This window comes from Nycticebus coucang, chromosome 14 (assembly GCF_027406575.1).
Source record: "Nycticebus coucang isolate mNycCou1 chromosome 14, mNycCou1.pri, whole genome shotgun sequence".
NCBI classification, from domain to species: Eukaryota; Metazoa; Chordata; class Mammalia; order Primates; family Lorisidae; genus Nycticebus; species Nycticebus coucang.
In genome coordinates this window covers 71,799,217-71,822,978 of record NC_069793.1, presented here as the reverse complement: position 1 = coordinate 71,822,978, position 23,762 = coordinate 71,799,217, and the positions used below count along the sequence as shown (strand labels likewise).

The 23,762-nt window shown below is 38.8% G+C and overlaps 1 protein-coding gene across 3 annotated transcripts in view; it reads left to right on the top strand.

Moving 5' to 3' along the window:
- NARS2 (asparaginyl-tRNA synthetase 2, mitochondrial) overlaps window positions 1-18,761 on the top strand; it is a 188,739-nt gene extending 169,978 nt beyond the window's left edge. For all 3 annotated transcript variants that reach the window (XM_053560069.1, XM_053560068.1, XM_053560070.1), the window contains 3 exons: window positions 5,578-5,675; window positions 7,447-7,473; window positions 18,144-18,761. In XM_053560069.1, coding sequence (XP_053416044.1) covers window positions 5,578-5,675; window positions 7,447-7,473; window positions 18,144-18,288 — 270 coding nt within the window. In that variant the 3' untranslated portion in view covers window positions 18,289-18,761. The remainder of the gene's footprint in view (window positions 1-5,577; window positions 5,676-7,446; window positions 7,474-18,143) is intronic.
- Window positions 18,762-23,762: the final 5,001 nt, after the last annotated feature.

Sequence of the window (23,762 nt, the reverse complement as noted above, 5' to 3'; positions counted from 1 at the left end):
TTGTTTTTATTTCTGAGTAATGTCTTGGCTATTCAAGGTTTTTTCTGATTCCATATAAAATGAAGTATTATTTTTTTAAAATCATTAAAGTATGACAGTGGAGCTTTAATAGTGATTGCTTTAAAACTGTATATTGCTTTGGGTAGTATGGACATTTTAACAATGTTGATTCTTCCCAGCCATGAGCATGGTATGTTTTTCCATTTGTTAACATCTTCAGCTATTTGTTTTCTTAGAGTTTCATAGTTCTCTTTTTTTTTTTTTTTTTTTTTTTTTTTGAGACAGAGCCTCAAGCTATTGCCCTGGGTAGAGTGCTGGGGCATCACAGTTCACATCAACCTTCAGCTCCTGGGCTCAAGCAATTCTCTTGCCTCCACCTCCCAAGTAGCTGGGACTACAGGCACCCGCCACAACACACTGCTATTTTTAGGTTGGAGCTGTCGTTGTTGTTTGGCGGGCCCAGGCTGGATTTGAACCCACCAGCTCAGGTGTATGTGGCTGGCGCCTTACTGCTTGAGCTCCAGGCGCCAAGCCCATAGTTTTCTTTATAGAGATCTTTCACAACCTTTGTTAGGTAAACTCTCAAATATTTCAAATTCTTTGGCACTACTGTGAATGGAATACAGTCTTTGACTATTTTTTCAGCTTGACTATTGTTGGTATATATAAAGGCTACAGATTTATGAGTGTTGATTTTGTAACCTGAGACACTGCTGTATTCCTTTATCACTTCCAAGAGTTTTGTAGTAGAATCCCTGGTGTTTTCCAGATATACGAGCATATCATCTGTGAAGAATGAAAGTTTGATCTCTTCTGACCCTATATAGGTACTCTTGATTGCCTTTCCTTCCCAAATTGTGATGGCTAAGACTTCCATTACAATGTTAAAGAGCAATGGAGACAATGGGCAACCTTGCCTGGTTCCTGATCTGAGTGGAAATGATTTCAATTTAACTCCATTCAATACGATATTGGCTGTGGGTTTGCTGTAGATGGCCTCTATTAGTTTAAGAAATGTCCCTTCTATACCAATTTTCTTGAGTGTTCTGATCATGAAGGGATGCTGGATATTGTCAAAAGCTTTTTCTGCATCAATTGTAAGAATCATATGGTCCTGATTTTTTAGTCTGTTTATGTGCTGAATTACATTTATAGATTTACGTATATTGAACTAGCCTTGAGACCCTGGGATAAATCCCACTTGGTCATTGTGTATAATTTTTTTTGATGTGTTATCGGATTCTGTTCTTTAGGATCTTATTGAGTATTTTAGCATCAATATTCGTTCGTGGTATTGTTCTATAATTTTCTTTTCTTGTTGGGTCTTTCCCTGGTTTGGGAATCAAGATGATGTTTGCTTCATAGAATGTATTGGGTAATATTCCTTCTTTTTCTGTATTTCGGAAGAGGTTTAGTAATACAGGTACTAGATTTTTTTAAAGGTTTGGTAGAATTCTGACGTAAAGCCATCTGGTCCTGGGCTTTTCTTTTTAGGGAGATTTTGTATAGTTGATGCTATTTCAGAACTTGATATAGGCCTGTTCAACATTTCCACTTCATTCTGGCTAAGTCTTGGTAGGTGGCGTACTTCTAGGTTTTGGTCGATTTCTTTCAGATTTTCATATTTCTGAGAGTAGAGTTTCTTGTAGTATTCGTTAAGGATTTTTTTTATTTCTGAGAGGTCTGTTGTTATTTCATAGTTACCATTTCTGATTGATGAAATTAGAGATTTTACTCTTTTTTTCCTGGTTAGGTTGGCCAAAGGTTTATCTATTTTATTGATCTTTTCAAAAAACCAACTTTTGGATTTATTGATCCATTGTATAATTCTTTTGTTTTCAATTTAAATTAATTCTGCTCTGATTTTGGTTATTTCTTTTCTTCTGCTGGGTTTGGGGTTGGTGTGTTCTTCCTTCTCTAATTGCTTGAGATGTCCCATTAAGTTATTAACTTCCTCTCTTTCCGTTTTCTTGAGGAAGGCTTGCAGTGCTATAAATTTCCCTCTTAAGACTTCCTTTGCAGTATCCCAGAGGTTCTGGTAATTTGTGTCTTAATTCTTGTTTTGTTCCACAAATTTGGTGATTTCCTTTTTAATCTCGTCTATAACCCATCTATCCTTCAGCATAAAGTTGTTTAGCTTCCATATTTTTGTATGGGTATGCAGGTTCCTGTTGTTATTGAGTTCAACTTTTATTCCATGGTGGTCTGAGAAGGTGCAAGGAATAATTTCTATTTTTTTAAATTTGCTCAGGTTAGATTTGTGGCCAAGGAGTGGTCGATTTTGGAGTATGTTCCGTGGGCTGATGAGAAGAATGTGTATTCAGTTTTGTTGGGATGAAATGTTCTGTAGATGTCTGTTAAGTCCAGATGTTGAATGGTTGAGTTTAAATCTAAAATTTCTTCGCTTAGCTTCTTTTTGGAGGATCTATCCAGCACTACTAAAGGGGTGTTAAAATCTCCAACTACTATGGAAGTGGAGGAAATTGAGTTGCTCATGTCTGTTAGAGTTTCTCTTATAAATTGAGGTGCATTCTGGTTGGGTGCATAAATATTAATCATTGAAATCTCATCATATTGAGTATTACCTTTAACAAATATGAAGTGTCCATCCTTATCCTTCCTTATTTTGTTAGGTTTAAAGCCTATTGCATCTGTGAATAGGATTGCAATGCCTGCTTTTTTCTGCTTTCCATTTTCCTGGAGTATAGATGACCATCCCTTCACCTTGAGTCTATATTTGTCTTTTAATGTAAGATGCGATTCTTGGGCGGCACCTGTGGCTCAGTGAGTAGGGTGCCAGCCACATGTACCGAGGGTGGTGGGTTCAAACCCAGCCCCGGCCGAACTGCAACAAAAAAATAGCTGGGTGTTGTGGCGGGCGCCTGTAGTCCCAGCTGCTCGGGAGGCTGAGGCAAGAGAATCACATAAGCCCAAGAGCTGGAGCTTGCTGTGAGCCGTGTGACACCACAGCACTCTACCGAGGGCAGTAAAGTGAGACTCTGTCTCTACAAAAAAAAAAAAAGATGCAATTCTTGTATGCAGCAGCTATCTGGCTTGAGTTTTTGTATCCAGTCAGCCAACCTGTGCCTCTTTAGAGGCCAATTTAAACCATTCACATTAATTGAGAATATTGATAAGCCTTTCGAGAGTCCAGTGGACATTTTTAATCCTTTTGCGACTGTGGAAGTTGGAATTCGATCAAAATTTTCTGGGTGGGTTTACTTTTGTGGTGGAGGATTACGCTGGTCTTTATGGAGGATAGGTCTGAGAATCTCCTGGAGAGCTGGTTTAGTTATGGCAAATTTCTTCAGCATCTGAATCTCGTAAAGTATTTAATTTCTCCGTCATAAATGAAACTCAGTTTAGCTTGGTACAGGATCCTGGGTTGAAAGTTATTTTGTTTTAGGTTATTAAAAGTCAGTGACCATCCTCTTGTAGCTTGAAAGGTTTCAGCAGAGAGATCTGCATTTATTCTAATATTCTTGGCCTTGTAGGTGATGGTTTTCTTTCCTCTGGCTGCTTTCAGAATTTTCTACTTCATATTAACTTTGGTGAAATTGATTATGATGTGTCTGGGGGATGTCTTATTTGCGTTGAGTCATGCTGGAGTTCTGAAACTGTCTGCTATCTGAATTTCAGAATCTCTTGGCATGTCTGGAAAGTTCTCCTTCATAATCTCATGGAGAAGAGACTCTGTGCCCTGTGAAGCCACTTTGTCGCTTTTAGGGATCTCTGTAAGACGAATATTGGTTTCCTTCGAATTATCCCAGAGCTCTCTGAGAGAGTGATCTGTTTTTGTCCTCCATTTCTCTTCCTCTTTGAGAGTTTGGGAGCATTCGAAAGCTTTGTCTTCAATGTCAGAAATCCTTTCTTCTGCTTGCTCCATTCTGTTACTGAGGGATTCTACTGTGTTTCTCAGATCTTTGAGGGCTGCAAGTTCTTGTCTCAATGTGTCAAAATCTTTGGTCATTTGGTCTTTGAATTTGTTGAATTCTTGAGATATCTTTTGGGTTACTGCTTGGAATTCTAATTCGAACTTATTTGCTATCCAGATTCTGAATTCGATTTCTGACATCTCAGCTATCTGTTTGTGCATGGGATCTTGCACTGTGTCTGCCCCATTGATCCTTTGGGGAGTTGATCTACCCTGATTATTCACATTGCCAGAGTTTTTCTGTTGATTTCGCCTCATATTTGTTTTTCACCGTTGCTTGTGGCCATTGGGGAGGTGTCTCTCCAAGATTAGACCCCAGCGGGATCACTCTATTGTTGCTGGATCTTTGTAGGGAGTCTATTTCTCTTACTTTAATATCTCAGCTCAGTTCTTACTTCTCCAGTTCTGCCTTCTAATGACCACACTTTTCTCCTTCATGAGAGGGACCCATTTCCAACTCTCTTTGGAAGTGTTCTAAACTTTCTCTTTGTTCTTCCTACATTAAATTTCTCTGTTACCTGTTACTCCTGGGAGGCCGGCGCCGCCACAGTCCCGCAGTTGCTCATCTATTAATATTTTATGTTGTTTTCAATCATTGACATTTTGATAACTCTAAAGTGATATCTTGTTCCTTCAGTTTATATTTCTTTGATAATCAGAACTTATTTTATATGTCCCAACAAAATACTACAAATTAAATAAAACTTCCATTGCTACATTATTTATAAAAGAAAACAAAATTTCACACACACACTGAAATGTTCAATGAAAAAAGGAAATCGGCTAAATAAATTTTAATAATTCTTTATTTTTTGAGACAAAGTCACATTCTGTTGCCCTGGGTAGAGTGCTGTGACATCATACTCACAGCAACCCAAACTCTTGGGCTCAAGCGATCCTCTTGCCTCAACCTCCCAAGTAACTGGGACTATAGGCACCAGCCATAATTCCTAGCTAGTTTTTCTACTTTTAATAGAGATCAGGTCTCATTCTTGCTTAGGTTGGTCTCAAACTCCTGAGCTCAAGCAATCCATCCACCTCAGCCTCCCAAAATGTTAGGATTACAGGCGTTAGCCACTGTGCCTGGCTAAATTATAATAATTCTAAGAAATAAACTATGTATCTATTAAAACATTAAATGTATAAAATATTTTTACTGGTGTAGGACAAATATTAATTACATAGAACTAGTTATGATAAATTTTTATATGTAACTTTATCTCTAACAGGCTCTTTTTAAATGTATAAGAAAAGAAACCTGAAAGAAAATATGCTAAAATGTAATTGCTTCTGTGTGATGATAGGTGATTTTTAATATTTCATAATTTTTAATACTTTCTACATTTTTATAATTAACTTTACTTAAATTTGTGAAGGAAACACATTTTTGTTTGAGTGTACCTCACAAACGGTGGAAGGAGAGGAAACTGCCCTCCTGCCATTTGTGTAGCATAGATAGTATTTATTGAAAAGATAATATTAAACTTTTTTGATACTGAAACAAGGAGCATTGATAAAATGAGTAAGATTCTGGTAGGCAATTAAACATCTAGTTGTCAAAATATTGAAGTTCTACTTGCTCAAGAAGCTTACCATTGAAATTACCTGAAAATATAATGCTAATGATTTTTGTTTCTTTCTAGGTTGCTGCTGTTGACCTTCTGGTTCCCGGAGTTGGGGAACTCTTTGGAGGAAGCCTCAGGGAGGAACGGTACCATGTCTTAGAGCAGCGCTTAGCCAGGTCAGACCTAAAAGAAACGCATTTCAAAAATCCAGTTGAAGCTTTCACGGATGATCATGACATAGTAACAGAGAGAAGAAAAAAATATATATATGGCCTAAGGCCTCTACAATCCAGACCTGGATCTCAGATTCTGTGTCACCATGAGCAAGTTGTTATTCAGCCTGTCTCAGTTTCCATGTCTTAAAGATTGGAACTGTTGGGGCGGCTCCTGTGGCTCAAAGGGGTAGGGCATCAGCCCCATGTGCCGGAGGTGGTAGGTTCAAACCCAGCCCTGGCCAAAAACTGCAAAAAGAAAGAAAGATTGGAACTGTTACATGAAAAGCCCACAACGATGTTTGCCCACAAATAGTGGGCAAAGGAAGATTTCTCCCTTAAAACTTGTCCTACATTATCCTCTTATCTGTATTTTCTGTTTATTCTAGCTTTGAATGGAGGGTCCTATGGGGACTTAAAAACAGACTGTGAACTAAGGATAGGATAGGGTAGGGAAATAAAACTATGAAAAATTTCTGCTAAGCTAGCATTTAGAATAAGCACATTTCCCATCCTTGAGTTCTCTACTATGTCAGGGTTTTGATTTAGCTATTTGAATAACTGTATTTTAATTTGCTGTTTGAGACCCAGGAAATGAATCCATAAGCACATAAAGAATGTTTTGGAGATGGGAAATAGGGAATCATGTTTCTAATTGAACTTCCACTCTTGTATATGCCTGTCTGCCAACAAACCTTAATGACTTCCTAAACTAATCAAGGATATAAGCTGTTTTTCCATCATTTCTACTTTTACTGTGCCAGACATTTAAAAAAAAAAAAAAATGTTGCCATGTCTGTATGCTTAATCCTTCTCTCCAGATAATACTGAGTTTCACAGTATTCTGGAAAAGCCCTAATTGTTTGAAAAAGTTCTGTTAAACTAGCCATTTGTAAGATCTTCTTTCCCTAATGCAGAAATGCTTAAAAAGTTGATGCTTTCCCAAGATCCCAACCTGTAAATCTCTTGGGTAGCTTAGTTTTGTAATCCCAATCATCTGAACTGCTCTATTGGGTTAGGATCCAAAAGAAAGGGGGTAAATAGGTTTGGGAAGACTATTTGTATCTACTAACTCTTTAATATTACTATCATGTTAAAAAGTCCTGGGAAAGTTGTGAAATTGAAGTGAAAGTTACTCTTTAGATGGAAATCTGAGGACGTGATGAGCTTTTTTTAAAGCACAATAAAAATCATACATGGCAAGAAACTTCATCTGTTGAAAGATTAATTGGTCTGTTTTCTTTTCTTGCTTCCTTCCTTTATGAAATCTTTCCTCATAACATTAAATGTTTACCTAATGCCCAAATTTATCTTTTGACTGGGAAGCAGCCTTAGAATCTGTATTATTTATTTTTTTAATGTTGTAGAAAGAAAGTTGTGTCTGTGTTCCTTGCTGTGTATGCCTCCCAACAGCCTGACCTACTAATAGTGGTGCTTTTCTTATGTCACAGTACAATAAGCTGATCTTTGATGACTCCTTTGGGCTTTGGATCATATTTTTATCCTGTAACATTTGTTCTCTAATCCACTTATTTGACAATACATTGGGCTGTTGGTTAACTTACTATAACCTTTCAACTCCTCAACTATATGTGTGTTATTTGAGAGCACAGCCTTTGTTGTGTACTTCTTCAAAAGGACCTCTTTGCATACAACTCAGAATGAAATGTTTAATAATGGTTAATATATTTATCTTATTGCCATTCCCTGAAAGAATTTTATTTTCCTTTTGCAGATCAGGACTTAATGAAGTCTACCAATGGTAAGGATGCCTCCAATAATTTATATTCAGCTGCTTGTCTGAGTGTTGCCTAGAAGAATTTTTATTTGTATTTCCAAGCCCCTATGAAAGAATGTTAAGAACAGTGAAAGAGGCCAGGCACGATGGCTCACACCTGTAATCCTAGCACTCTGTGAGGCTGAGGCAGGTAGACTGCTTGAGCTCCGGAGTTCGAGACCAACCTAAGCAAGAATGAGACTCCACCTCTAAAAAATAGCCGAGCAGGGAGGTGCCTGTGGCCCAGTCGGTAAGGCGCCAGCCCCATATACCGAGGGTGGCGGGTTCAAACCTGGCCCCGGCTGAACTGTAACCAAAAAAAAAATAGCCGGGCAGGTGGCGCCTGTAGTTCAGTGGGTAGGGCACCAGCCACATACACCGAGGCTGGCAGGTTCGAACTCAGCCCAGGCCAGCTAAAACAAAAATGACAACTGCAACAAAAATAAAATAGCCGGGTATTGTGGTGGGCACCTGTAGTCCCAGTTACTTGGGAGGCTGAGACAAGAGAATCACTTTAAGCCCAAGAGTTTGAGGTTTCTATAAATTATGACGCCACAGCACTCTAGCCAGGGCGACAGCTTGAGACTGTGTCTCAAAAAAAAAAAAAAAGAGTCTGAGGTTCCTGCGAGCTGATGCCACGACACTCAATGGAGGGGGACAAAGTAAGACTGTCAAAAAGAAAACAGTAAAAGACCAGGTGGCAGAGGAAGTCTCAGAAAATTACCCTTTGGGTTTTTAAAAGATATTAATAGCTACCATGTAGTTTTTATTATGTGTCAAATAACTATGTTAAAATGTTTATATTAGCTCACATAATATCACAACATCTGTGAGTTAGGTACTATTATTAACCCATTTTTATTACTCCTCTAGGTCTGAAGCCTAGATAACTAACTTAACCAATATTACATTGGTAGAAGCGTGGCACTGGGACCTGATCTCTCTGAATCAAAAACCATTGCTCTTGACCACTGTGCTTCAGTTCCTTGTTAGGCACATTGGCTCACTCCTGTAATTCCACACTCTAGTAGGCCAAGGCAAGAGGATCACTTAAACCCAAGAGTTCAAGACCAGCCTGGGCAAAATAGCAAGACCCCATCGCTACAAATAAGAAAAATTAGCTGGAGATGGTGGCACAGACCTGTGGTCCCAGCTGCTTGGGAGGCAAAGCCAGGACGATTGCTTGAGCCCAGGATTTCAAGGTTATAGTGGGCTACGATTGGACACTATACTCCAGCCTGACTACTACACTGCAGCCTGGGTGACAGAGTGAGATCCTATCTCTAAACAAACAAAAATCTCCTTAGGTTTGAAACCAGGGACTTGAGCTATGTGATCCCTAAGGTCTTCATGAACTGTAGAAATCTAAGCTTCTTAGAGAAGACCACCTGTCTGTACTCTAAAAGTATAGAACAGTGAAAAGAGGCCAGGCACGGTGGCTCACACCTGTAATCCTAGCACTCTGTGAGGCTGAGGCAGGTAGACTGCTTGAGCTCCGGAGTTGTTCTGGTTTTCCTTCTGCAGGCCCTTTCTGCAAATGTTTTTCCATATATACGAATCGTGTATTTTTACTTCTAGAATACCACTTCTTCAGGATTTTTGCATAATATCAATAATAATAATCCTTTTGCTGTCCTAAGGAGAAGGAAGGTGGCAAGTTACACCCTTATCTTTTGGTAAGGAAGGAGGTGGGTTTCAGAGATGCAAAAAAGTTAAAATTGGATTCCCATAATAACCTTTGAAAGCCTTGTATTGGCCAGTAATGAAGTTAGGCATACTTACATCTTTCTGAGTCTTGGCTTTCTTGGTTACAAAATGGAATGGTACTATCTACTTTACCAGGTTATTGTGAAGATGAAATGAAACAATACAGATTACATATCTACCCTCAGTAAATGCTAGTTTCCTTTGTTCTAAGTCTTGCTGTTAGGCAGATGAGCCTGAATGAGCAGATTTATGCATTTTACCTCAGATTCTTTCTGTCTCTGAGATAATATTTATGGCACATAAAAACTAGCTAAATATAAATTTTAGCCATTGGTTAAATAAGTTTAGGCCTTTTTTTTAATTTATTGTTTTTTTTATTGTTAAATCATAGCTGTGTACATTAGTACAATAGCCTATATCCATTCTAAGATGCACCATAGATGTGGCCCCACCCATTACCCTCCCTCCACCAAAACCTCCCCCCTCCCTTCCCCTTCCTTGTCCCTTCCCCCATAGTCTTGTGCTATAGTTGGGTTATAGTCTTGATGTGAAAGCTATAATTTAGCTTCATAGTAGGGCTGAGTACATTGGGTACTTTTTCTTCCATTCCTGAGATACTTTGCTAAGAAGAATATGTTCCAGCTCCATCCGTGTAAACATGAAAGAGGTAAAGTCTCCATGTTTCTTTAAGGCTGCATAGTATTCCATGGTATACATGTACCACAATTTGTTAGTCCATTCATGGGTCAATGGGCACTTGGGCTTCTTCCATGACTTAGCAATTATGAATTGTGCTGCAATAAACATTCTGGTACACATGTCTTTGTTATATTGTGACTTTTGGTCTTCTGAGTATAAACCTAGTAAAGGAATTATAGGATCGAATGGCAGGTCTATTTTTAGGTCTCTAAGTATTCTCCAAACATCCTTCCAGAAGGAACGTATTAGTGTGCATTCCCACCAGCAGTGTAGACATGTGCCCTATCCTCCACATCCACGCCAACATTTCTGGTTTTTGGATTTTGTTATGTGGGCTACTTACTGGGGTTAGGTGATATCTCAGAGTAGTTTTGATTTGCATTTCTCTGATGATTAAGGATGATGAGCTTTTTTTCATGTGTTTGTAGATTGTGCGTCGGTCTTCTTTAGAGAAGTTTCCCTTCAAGTCCCTTGCCCACCCTGAAATGGGGTCACATGTTCTTTTCTTGTTAATACGTTTGAGTTCTCTGTGGATTCTGGTTATTAGACATTTATCGGAGGTATAACCTGCAAATATTTTCTCCCATTCTGAGGGCTATCTGCTTGCTTTACTCACTATGTTCTTGGCTGTGCAGAAGCTTTTTAGTTTGATCAGGTCCCAGTAGTACATTTTTGATACTGCTTCAATTGCCTGGGGAGTCCTCCTCATAAAATATTCACCCAGGCCGATTCCTTCAAGAGTTTTCCCTGCACTTTCTTCAAGTATTTTTATAGTTTCATGTCTTAAGTTTAAATCTTTTATCCATTGAGAGTCTCTCTTAGTTAATGGTGAAAGGTGTGGGTCCAGTTTCAATCTTCTACAGGTTGCCAGCCAGTTTACCCAGCACCATTTGTTAAATAGGGAATCTTTTCCCCACTGAATGTTTTTCATTGGCTTGTCAAAGATCAAATAACGGTAAGTAGCTGCATCCATCTCTTGGTTCTCTATTCTGTTCCAGACATCTACTTCTCTGCTTTTTTGCCAGTACCATGCTGTTTTGATCACTATGGATTTATGGTACAGTCTCAGGTCTGGTAGCGTGATTCCTCCTGCTTTGTTTTTATTGCTCAGTAATGTTTTGGCTATTCGAGGTTTTTTCTGATTCCGTATAAAACGAAGTATTATTTTTTCAAGATCTTTCAAAGTATGACAATGGAGCTTTAATAGGAATTGCATTAAAATTATATATTGCTTTGGCAGTATGGACATTTTAACAATGTTGATTCTTCCCAGCCATGAGCATGGTATGTTTTTCCATCTGTTAACATCTTCGGCTGTTTCTTTTCTTGGAGTTTCATAGTTCTCTTTGTAGAGATCTTTCACGTCGTTTGTTAGGTATACTCCCAAATATTTCATCTTCTTTGGCACTACTGTGAAAGGAATAGAGTCCTTGACTATTTGTTTGGCTTGGTTATTGTTGGTATGTATAAAGGCTACAGATTTATGGGTGTAGATTTTGTAGCCTGAGACATTGCTATATTCCTTGATCACTTCTAAAAGTTTTGTAGTAGAATCCCTAGTGTTTTCCAGATATACGATCATATCATCTGCAAAGAGTGAAAGTTTGATCTCTTCTGACCCTATGTGGATACCCTTGATCACCTTTTCTTCCCAAATTGCAATGGCTAAACTTCCATTACAATGTTAAAGAGCAATGGAGACAATGGGCAACCTTGCCTGGTTCCTGATCTAAGTGGAAATGATTTCAATTTAACTCCGTTCAATATGATACTGGCTGTGGGTTTGCTGCAGATGGCCTCTATTAGTTTAAGAAATGTCCCTTCTATACCAATTTTCTTAAGTGATCTGATCCTGAAGGGATGCTGGATATTATCAAAAGCTTTTTCTGCATCAATTGAAAGAATCATATGGTCTTTATTTTTTAGTTTGTTTATGTGTTGAATTACATTTATAGATTTACGTATATTGAACCAGCCTTGAGACCCTGGGATAAATCCAAGTTGGTCATGGTGTATAATTTTTTTGATGTGTTGTTAGATTCTGTTTGTTAGGATCTTATTGAGTATTTTAACATCTATATTCATTAATGATATTGGTCTATAATTTTCTTTTCTTGTTGGGTCTTTCCCTGGTTTGGGGATCAAGGTGATGTTTGCTTCGTAGAATGTGCTGGGTAATAGTCCTTCTTTTTCTATATTTTGGAAGAGGTTTAGTAGTATAGGTACCAGTTCTTCTTTAAATGTTTGGTAGAATTCTGACATAAAGCCATCTGGTCCTGGGCTTTTCTTTTTAGGGAGATTTTGTATAGTTGATGCTATTTCAGAACTTGATATAGGCCTGTTCAACATTTCCACTTCGTTCTGGCTAAGCCTTGGTAGGTGGTGTGCTTCCAGGTATTGGTCAATTTCTTTCAGATTTTCATATTTGTGAGAGTAGAGTTTCTTGTAGTATTCATTAAGGATTTTTTGAATTTCTGAGGGGTCTGTTGTTATTTCATCGTTACCATTTCTGATTGATGAAATTAGAGATTTTACTCTTTTTTTCCTGGTTAGGTTGGCCAAAGGTTTATCTATTTTATTGGTCTTTTCAAAAAACCAGCTTTTGGATTTATTGATCTGTTGTATAATTCTTCTGTTTTCAATTTCATTTAATTCTGCTCTGATTTTGGTTATTTCTTTTCTTCTGCTGCGTTTGGGGTTGAAGTGTTCTTCTTTCTCCAGTTGCTCGAGATGTTCCATTAAGTTATTGACTTCCTCTCTTTCCGTTTTCTTGAGGAAGGCTTGCAGTGCTATAAATTTCCCTCTTAGGACTGCCTTTGCAGTATCCCAGAGGTTCTGGTAATTCATGTCTTGATTGTTGTTTCGTTCCAAAAATATGGTGATTTCCTTCTTAATCTCTTCTATAACCCATGTATCCTTCAGCATAAGGTTGTTTTGCTTCCATGTTTTTGTATGGGTATGCAGGTTCCTGTTGTTATTGAGTTCAACTTTTATTCCATGATGGTCTGAGAAGATGCAAGGAATAATTTCTATTTTTTAAAATTTGCTGAGATTAGATTTGTGGCCTAGGATGTGGTCGATTTTGGAGTATGTTCCGTGGGCTGATGAGAAGAATGTGTATTCAGTTTTGTTGGGATAAAATGTTCTGTAGATGTCTGTTAAGTCCAGATGTTGAATGGTTGAGTTTAAATCTAAAATTTCTTTGCTTTGCTTCTTTTTGGAGGATCTATCCAAGACTGCTAAAGGGGTGTTAAAATCTCCAACTACTATGGAAGTGGAGGAAATCGAGTTGCTCATGTCTGTTAAAGTTTCTCTTACAAATTGAGGTGTGTTGTGGTTGGGTGCATAAATATTAATAATTGAGATCTCATCATATTGAGTATTACCTTTAACAAATATGAAGTGTCCATCTTTATCCTTAATTATTTTGGTTGGTTTAAACCTATTGCATCTGCGAACAGGATTGCAACGCCTGCTTTTTTCTGCTTTCCATTTGCCTGGAATATAGATGACCATCCCTTCACCTTGAGTCTATATCTGTCTTTTAATGTAAGATGCGATTCTTGTATACAGCAGATATCTGGCTTGAGTTTTTGTATCCGGTCCACCAACCTATGCCTCTTTAGAGGACAGTTTAAACCATTCACATTAATTGAGAGTATTGATAAGCCTTTCGAGAGACCGGTGGACATTTTTAATCCTTTTGCGACTATGGAAGTTGGAATTTGATCAAAATTTTCTGGGTGGGTTTACTTTTGTGGTGGAGAATTACGCCGGTCTTTATGGAGGATATGTCTAAGAATGTCCTGGAGAGCTGGTTTAGTTGTGGCAAATTTCTTCAACATGTGAATGTCGTTGAAGTATTTAATTTCTCCGTCATAAATGAAGCTCAGTTTAGCTTGGTACAGGATCCTGGGTTGAAAGTTATTTTGTTTTAGGAGATTAAAAGCCGATGACCATCCTCTTCTAGCTTGAAAGGTTTCAGCTGAGAGATCTGCAGTCATTCTGATATTCTTCCCCTTGTAGGTAATGGTTTTCTTTTGTGTGGCAGCTTTCAGAATTTTCTCCTTCATAGTAACCTTAGTGAAATTGATTATGATGTGTCTGGGGGATGTCTTATTTGGGTTGTGTCGTGCTGGAGTTCTGAAACTGTCTGCTATCTGAATTTCGGAATCTCTTGGCATGTCTGGAAAGTTCTCCTTCATAATCTCATGGAGAAGAGACTCTGTGCCTTGTGAAGCCACTTCATCACTTTCGGGGATCCCTATAAGAGGAATATTGGTTTTCTTCAAATTATCCGAGAGCTCTCTGAGAGAGTGGTCTGTTTTTGCTCTCCATTTCTCTTCTTCTTTGAGGGTTTGGGAGCGTTCGAAAGCTTTGTCTTCAATGTCAGAAATCCTTTCTTCTGCTTGCTCCATTCTGTTGCTGAGGGATTCTACTGTGTTTCTCAGATCTTTTAGAGATGCAACTTCTTGTCTCAATGTGTCGAAATCTTTGGTCATTTGGTCTTTGAATCCATTGAATTCTTGAGATAACTTTTGGAATTCTAATTCGATCTTATTTGCTATCCAGATCCTGAATTCAATTTCTGACATCTCAGCTATTTGTTTGTGCATGGGGTCTTGTGCTGTTTCTGCCCCATTGATCCTTGGGGGAGTTGATCTACTCTGATTATTCATATTGCCAGAATTTTTCTGTTGATTTCGCCTCATGATTGTTTTTTACCGTTGCCTCTGGCTGTCCTCAGAGTTGGGGAGGTGTCTCTCCAAGATTGGACCCCAGCGGGATCACTCTATTGTTGCTGGATCTTTGTAGGGAGTGACCCTGTGTAGTTCCTCTGGGGCTGCTCTAGCTAGGGAGTTCTTGCTGTGGAAGCAGCTCCGGTTTGTGACACACCTGGATCCAGCAACAGGGCAGGGGTGGTGCGCACAGTTCTGGGAGTGCCAGGCGCCCAGTGACTTTGGCATAGAGAGCCCAAGGCTCCAGCAGTCTCTGGCCAGGAGAAGAGCTCTGAGCAGAGGCAGGGAGGGCTCCAAAGGGCACGCAGCTACCAGAGTCCCTGTCCAGATGAACGGGCTGGTGTGGAAGCTGGGAGGACACAGGAGGGAAGACGCAGGGTTGCGTGGCTCCCGCAGTTCCTGGTCAGGGAATGTGGAGTCTGGTGGGTGCGGGTCACTGGTCTGGGGTCGCTGCACAGCTCTTATGGAGGTCTGGGCGGCACCAAGCCTAGGAGTTTGAGGTTGCTATGAGCTATGACGTCATGGCACTCTACCCAGGGCAACAGCCCAAGGGTCCAGTATACCAAAACCGTCTCACTCTGCCCCTAAGGATTAAGGCTGTAAGGCAGCTCAGTCCCTGCCTTTAGGCTGCTCAGTCAGTAGGTTACTTTGACCCGCCCAATCCTTGCTCTGAGACCCTGAGGGCGGAGCTTGCCCGGGCAGTTCTTTCACAATGGTTTCCTGCGCCCAGCTCAGTGGCTCAGTCTGGGGCCCCAGACAATGCCCAAAGTTCTCCACACTCCTGCTCAAGCTCTCCCCAAGGCAGTTCAACTGAGTGCCAAGTCCAAGAACACCAAAACAGTTCACAGGTAAGGCCTTTCCGATTTGCAGTCTCACTGCTGCTTGTACTTACGGTTGCTGGCGTGATTAGGTCGATGGAACACACGCAACCACTTGCCAGTTTTCCACTGTTTTTGTCCTCCTCTTGGAGTCCAGAAGTCCCTTGCTGGCTCTGTGTATCCTCAAAGGGATGATTATAGGCAGATCTCACCGGCCAGAGATGCCTGGAGTTTTGTCTCCCCAGACTCGCTGTTCCCAGTTGCAGGGAAGCTGTTACTCCAGTTTAGGCCTTTTTTAGTCTTTATTAATCATTTTAGTGATCATTTCATTTCTCAATAAAGTTTTCAAATTTCTAAGATCTTCAAATATAAATATTTGTCATTTGAATTTGCTTCCTTTTATGTGGTAATCATAGCATATCAAAGGTAACAGGGACCTTAGAAATTTTGACATCTGTGATCTCTGCTTGTGGAGAACAGGCACCCCAGATGTCTTTAAGAATTTACTCACTTCGTATTTCTACATGCCATATGCAGATTACATTTGTAAGTAGTTCCACAGATTTTGTAGTATCTTTTCTGTTATCTGACTACCCTCGAAGCAGTTTAACTACAATCAAATATATGTACATTAGAAACTTTTTTCTTAGAAGTGGATTTTTTTTACCTATTAAAGCAAAGACAAAGAAAAATGCTACAAACTGAATCCCTCTGCAGAACTCAATTTACAGATATTCAGACTAGTGTTTTGACATCAGTGTATGACAAATTTGGACCTATCTAAAACCACTGCTTGACCTTCTAGCAGCCACTGAGATCCTCCGGGTGTTTTTTGTTTTTGTTTTTTTCCCTAAGACAGAGCCTCAAGCTGTCGCCCTGAGTAAAGAGCTGTGGCATAACAGCTCACAGCAACCTCCAACTCCTGGGCTCAAGCGATTCTCCTGCCTCTGCCTCCCAAGTAGCTGGGACCACAGGCGCCTGCCACAACACCTGGCTGTTTTTTGGTTGCAGCTGTCATTGTTGTTTGGTGGGCTGGGCTGGATTTGAACCCGCCAGCTCAGGTGTATGTGGCTGGCACCTTAGCCACCTGAGCCACAGGCACCAAGCCCCTCCAGATGTTTTTGACACATGGTTTGGTGTGCTCTTATTCTTATTTTGTTACTAAATCAAAGTGTACTCTGTCCCCATGCCGTGTAAATTTAATATGGTTACCAAACATTTAAATTATTCAAGAATTAGTTCTTTCCATTTTTCCTTGTCCTTCTTACTCATCTGAAGTTTTATACTGGATAGATACCTCTGTCATATTTTTTTCTCATCTGGTTACAGCTCATTTGTTGGAATTCATCTTTATTTTTAAAAAAATAGGTACTTCGAGTTAACTGACTAAAATAATCAATATTATGTAGCTGCTTTTATTAATAGTGGGGAAATAGGTGGTAGTCAGTCTTTGTGCTTGAGGAGCTAAATGGCTATCAGCTTTGGTACTTATGTCTTATCGTGGAACTGATTTTACAAATCATTCAAGCAGCTCTACACTTTGTTCGTTTGTTTGTTTGTTTGTTTGTTTGTTTGTTTGTTTGTTTTGAGACAGAGTCTCACTTTGTCGCCCTTGGTAGAGTGCTGGGGTTTTATAGCTCACAGCAACCTCACACCTTCTTGGGCTCAAGTGATTCTTTTGCCTCAGCCTCCCCAAGTAGCTGGGTCTACAGGTGCCCACCACAGCCCCCAGCTATTTTTTAGAAACAGAAGTCTCTCTCTTGTTTAGGCAGGTCTCAAACTCCTGAACTCAGAAAATCCACATGCTTCAGCCTCCCAGAATGCTATGATTAAAAGTATGCGCCACTGCGCCTGGCCTCTACACTTTTTTAAACCATTATGACTCAAGAATTTCCTCACCAAATGACATATTTCCTTCCTAAAATAACTATCTCATACTGGTATATTAGAATCAGAGTTGGCTGTGCCATTTTCTAGCTATATTGTCTTAAGTGGGAATAGGATGTGCATGGATGGGTTTCAGAGTCTGTCTGGCCTACCAGAGAAATGACTCTGGACATCTTCAGTAGGCCTGAAGCAGAGAACTGGAAATTTCTTCTAATTTTGGCCCTCAAGAATATATTTTTGTGCCTTCAAACAATAAATCTTCATATAGTAAGTAGGCACCTACTCTTGAGCATTCCCTGGAGATAAAAGGTTAAATGAGACACAGTTTCTACCCTGTTGCAGCTTGCAGTTTAATCTTGGGGATATCTTTTTGTGATATATCAAGCAAAACTCTTCACTCTCCTCTGTGTATTGAACAATGTGATTTTGGTAAGAAAAAAGCATTATCATTAATATACCAAGACTTAGAAGAGGAATGTGTTTTCAAGAAAACTAGTAAAGCTATAGAAAATTTTTGGTAGCCTCATGAGAAGTTTTCTGTACATAAACATAAATAACTTAAAAAGAAAAAGGATCAAATGACCAGAGCCCATGACTGAGTGGCAGGATTCTGGGTAACCATGGATAGATGAGATTACTTTAACTTTTTGTTTCCATCATCTATGGAGGAGAAAGACTGATTTACCACAGTGGTATGGACTATATAGCAAATGACTGCAAAAGACTTTTGAAACATAATTTCTAATCATAACATTTGGTCTCATACAGCATTTGTAGGTAATGATTGTCTGTTTTTAAAAAACAGGTATCTGGACCTTCGTCGATTTGGATCTGTGCCACATGGAGGTTTTGGGATGGGATTTGAACGCTACCTGCAGTGCATCTTGGGAGTTGAAAATATCAAAGATGTTATCCCTTTTCCAAGGTTTACTCATTCATGTCTTTTATAGCTGGAAGATTGGTTAAGGAAAGGCACCCAGTGCAAAGGCACTGCGTATGAATATGCACATAGGAGAATGCACGTTTAGATTTTCGAAATGCAGATTTCCATATGTAATTGTCATACCACAAGATGTAACATGAAAAATAAAAGCAATCATGATTTTCTTAGAAAGTTGATTGCATTTCTTGGAAGTGTGAACTTCCTCAAGAAGAGGTACTTATAGCAAGAGGACTGTGAAATCTATTACCTCAATTAAGAAGAAATGAAATTGAACTAGATGGTCTCAAAGATCCTTTCAAACTCTAAAATGGGACATAGTGTATTTTACTTTGTCTTTAATCATTATATGATTTTTCCCTGTGTAACTTTTAAGAAACAACTACTAGCTAACAATAAAATGTTGTTGGATCTTTTCTCTCCTGCCATTTAATCTGTGCTAAATGCCCATCTTATTCTTAGTGTTTTACTAAACATTTCAGAGGAAAAAATTACTTTTAAAGGCCTTAATTAATTTAATCAAGTTGCTTTTCTGAATTGAAATCTTTGTAGAAAAAAATTACATTTAATAAAGGTTTCTCTTTAGTTATAAAAGCTAATGAGATATTACATTAACTGTTTAAACTCTTAACTACTGCTGTGTTATAATTAGTTTATATTAGATGTTTATTATTTCTTTAATCATTAATTAAACATAGATTTTTAATTGACACCTATAGAAAAAAGTTAAGAGTTTTAAATTCCATTCGGTCCTTTCGTAGTAAAATTTGGAAGCAAAGTATTTTCAATCTAGGATGAAGATGGAAATTTGGTAAGCCTAACGGATTGGATAATTCTAGAGAAAAAAAGCAGCGTGCTCTATTGGAGTAAAAAGAGGCATTGATTTGAGAGTTTGAGACCTTCCAGCTCTACCACTGTGGACAAGCTGTTTATTCTGCATGAGCTCAAGCATTATTTTCCTCATAGAGTTGATAAATAATTACATGAAAGTGTGTGTGTGTGTTTAAAATTAAAATGCTACACAAATTTTTAAAAAACTTTCTTTAGTCTTTTAGTCTTCATCAAGTTATTTATGTAAATCTATAGTAAATCGTGTATTCAGTGGAATTCATATGTATCACATAATTGTAAAAGGGCATATATTTTAAGTCTCATTAGATGGCATCTCTTAGGTTATTTCCTAAGGAAGTTTGTGTGTATACTCTACCTTAATCTAATTCAAAATGAAGCAACTGAAAAGAAATAAACTTTAGATCCTTGGAGTTGGAAGACAACTGAGAGGCTGTCAAGATTGACTTTTTACCAAATTCAGAAAGATCCTGGGTACCTGGGCACTTGGTTTCTTGCCTCTTCTTGACAGAGCTAGTATTCTACAAAATTGCTCATTCCATGTGTGAATGTTTTTAATTGTTAGCTTTTGCTGAGCTAAAATCTCTATTCCTGGTACTTCCTTGGGCTTGGTTACCAAATTTAGGACAGGATAAAAAGGACAATTAGGGCTTTCATAAGGGTTTTCTTATCACAAATTTACTGAGAAAATTCATTTGTTTATTCAACAAATATTATTTGTGCTGCTTTTATGTACCAAGACTATGCTAGATGCTACATAAACAGGTGTGAACAAGTTGCTTTCATGGAATGTATAACCTGTTGGAAAAGATACTTTTCAAATAATACATTAATAAGTAATTAATGTATTATTTCAGAATATGATAGGTATATGAAGTTATGTGACGAACAGGACAAGCATAGCTAAGCTTACTAGGGAAGGCATCTCTGAAATAGTAATATTTAACTTTAAATTTGGAAGATAAAATGTGGAAATATCTTGAAGCTATTTGTAGCTTCAAGTCTTACCAGATACCATATTAATTGTGTGGAATAAGAGCCACAGACATTCACAGACCTAGAACCTGGAGGCACTGCAGTTTCCAAGGTGTATTAGTCCATTTGTGTTGCTATAAAGAAAATACCTGAGGCCAGGGGTCATAAAGAGAAGAGATTTGGGGCTCATGGTTCTACAAGCTATGCAAGCATGGTGCCAGTGTCTACTTTTGGTGAGGGCTTCAAGGAGCTTCCAGTCAAGGCAGAAGGCAAGGGGAAAGCAGGTGTGTCATGTGATAAGAGAAGACACAAAGAAGGTGGTGCCTGGCTCTCGTGATAACTACTAAGTAGGAACTCATTCACCCTGGGGGCAGCAAGCCATTCTTGAGGGATCTGTTCCCATGGCCCAAACACCTGCCACCAGCCTTCATTTCCAATACTGGGATCAAATTTCAACATGAGATTTTTAGGGATCAAACATCCAAAGCATATCACAAGTCTACCAGGAATCAGGCCACGCGTGATTTTTATTTTTTATTTTTTTTTTTTTTGAGACAGAGTCTCACTCTGTCAATCTGGGTCGAGTGTCATGGCATCTTAGCTCACAACTCTTGGGCTTAAGTGATCCTGTTGCCTCAGCCTCCCAAGTAGCTGGGATTATAGGTGCCTACCATAATGCCTGGCTAGTTTTTTGTTTGTTTGTTTTTGTTAGAGATGGGGTCTCATTCTTGCTCAGGCTGGTCTTGAATTCCTGGGTCAAGCAATCTACCCACCTAAGCCTCCAAAAGTGCTGGGATTACAGGCATGAGCCACCACACCCAGCTGCCTCCCATGATTTTTGAGGAAGCAGATAGACTTGTGACGTTAACATGGTAGCAGGGCATCCATAATAACAATGATGGAAATAATACAGAGTTCAAGAAATCCCAAGTCTGGACACAGCCCTCTCATGCATTTAGCTATAGACATTAGGCAAGTAAAATAACCTTTGCAGCCTCTAGTTTTTTCATCTGTAGAACTAACAGTTCAAAGTAGATAGGATCCTAATAGCTCTTAATCTTCTGTGAATCTGTGCTGGACATAATAATTGATTATTATTGAAGATTATTATTATTGAAGACCAACCTTTAGATTACACATAGTTCCCTAGTTTAATATATACTAGGTCTCAAAAAATGTATAGTGAAGTCAAATCACTGAAAGTTGAACAACAGACTTAAATCTGTTCAATGTGGGGTGGGGAAAATTCCTTCTCAAGGCATCAAACATATATTGTTTCTTGCCTTTTTGATCGTCTTCAGCAGTATAATTCTAAAACTTCATACTTCCTTTTCCACACAATAACTGGTTAAAGCCAAACATTTGCCACCTATAGGCAAGCCTAATAATTTCCATCTTTGGCTCATTATTTCTGTTTTACCAATAATTGAATAAAAACAAACACTCATGTCAGATAAAGATGATGAAAATGCCAAACTGGGTGGCACTTGTGGCTCAGTGAGTAGGGCGCCGGTCCCATATGCCGGAGGTGGCAGGTTCATACCCAGCCCCGGCCAAAAACCACAAAGAAAAGAAAATACCAAACTAAACTAATGCTTTCAGGCAATACCAGCAGAAAAAAACTGCTCAGCATGCAAACAGCATTGTTTAAGTCTGTACATAATGAATAAAAGTATGGATTCAATAGTTGAGTGCTGGCTATACTATAATAATTATCTTAGAGTGCTCAGTTTGTGAGTTAAAAGGTGACATGGGGCTAGGCACATTGGTTTACACCTATAAAAACAGCAACTTGGGAAGCTGAGGCAGGAGGATCCCTTGAGTCCAGGAGTTCAAGATTATAGTGAACTATGAGCATACCACTGCACTCCGATCTGGGCAATAGTGTGAGATCTTATCTCTTAAAAGAAAAAAAGTGATATCAGGTTGAGTTAGTTTTAAATTTGAGTAATGAGTTTCCAATGAGGGGAAAAAACATTACCTCAAAAATGTAACCCCAGCAACCCAAGTATATTCTAAAACTTAGAAATGTTTTTCCCATCATTTAATTCCCATTCTCATTTCAAATTTTGAGATAGGTGGGGAAAAAAGAGTTATTTTCCATCTGGCTGCCTTCTTGCCTGGGGGAGGTTTTGCTGTCATGCTTTTTGGTCTGACAAGAACTTAATTGTCCAAGTGATCCATTCCAGATCTAGACATAACTCTCCCACCCTCTGACCCAGTCCGGAGACCCTTTAACTGTCACAGAACAACAAACTAACTGTTTGACCTTTTGTCCCTGTCAGACGGGATCTGCCAGAAGGCTCCCTTTACAATGTTAGATATTCATATTTTCTATAAATTAAATCTAAGCATTCAGGCATGACTGAACTGGCATTGGAGATGCAATTGGTAAGATGGATTAACTCTATCCATCTTTAAATCTTTTGGTTCAGCTAATTATAGATGAAAGATACTTATTTGGATCGGGTTGCTATTTATTCATATATTTGTTTTAATAAGTGGTAAGGTAAGAGCATAAAAATGTATAGTTGAAAGATAGATTGGCCTGGGTTGATTTGGTAAGAAACGTGTGGGATGTTTGGCTTCTGATCAATATTTGTATTCAGACTGCAATCTAAAATACGTATAATAAAAAGAAAATAGATGAGCATAGGATGGGTGCAGTGGCTCACACTTGTAATCCCAGCACTCGGGAAGCTGAGGTGGGCAGATTACCTGAGCTCACGGGTTCCAGACCAGCCTAAGCTAGAGCGAGACCCCATCTCTGAAAAGAAAAAAAAAAAAAATTAGCTGGGTGTTGTGACGGGCGCCTGTAGTTCCAACTACTTAGGAGGCTGAGGCAAGAGAATGCTTGAGTCCAAGAGTTTGAGGTTGCAGTGAGCTATGATGCCATGGCACTCTATCCAGGGCAAGAAAGTGAGATTCTGTTTCAAAAAGAAAATAATAATAGATGAGCGTAACTAATTGTAATTTGTTCCCAGTTTTTCTTCTAATTAAAAGAAACACATGAAGTAAAAGGCATAAATCAACCTTACTCATCCTGTACTAAAATGATTCTGTAGGACTTCCATAAGATAGCATCTCCTTAGGTTATGGTCAGTACCCCTCCCTGAACCCAGACATGGCTGCTGTTGCTAGGAGCCCTGGATTGACTTCTGATCAGCTAAGGCTCCAGCTAGCTGTTGTGCAGAGTTTGGAGTCTAGTGAATTTACAGCCATTATTAACACACGGAGTATGTGTTTCTGGGAGACCCTTATAAAGAAGCCACCAAGAATTTAAGTGATTTTTAAACTCATTCACACACCTGATCATTGTATTAACATAGCTTATGTCTCTGAAATCACTTTCTGCTACATCTTTACCATCTATAATTGTTAATAATAAAGTGTATCATTTGGATATTACAGGTTATAAAATGTTTTTAGTTTTCTTAGTTCATAAGACAATATATTGTGGACCTACCTTGTTTGTATCTTACTAAAATTCATTTGGTTTAATGTAAGATTAGTTTGTTATAAAGATTGGGAGTTCCTAACAAACGCAGTCCCTGAGTTACAAGCATCCAACTTAGGTACAACTTGCACTTATGTATGAAGACTATTACAGTAAGTCCCAAGTTACAAACACCTGACTGAAGTAGTTGCACTTAGAAACGG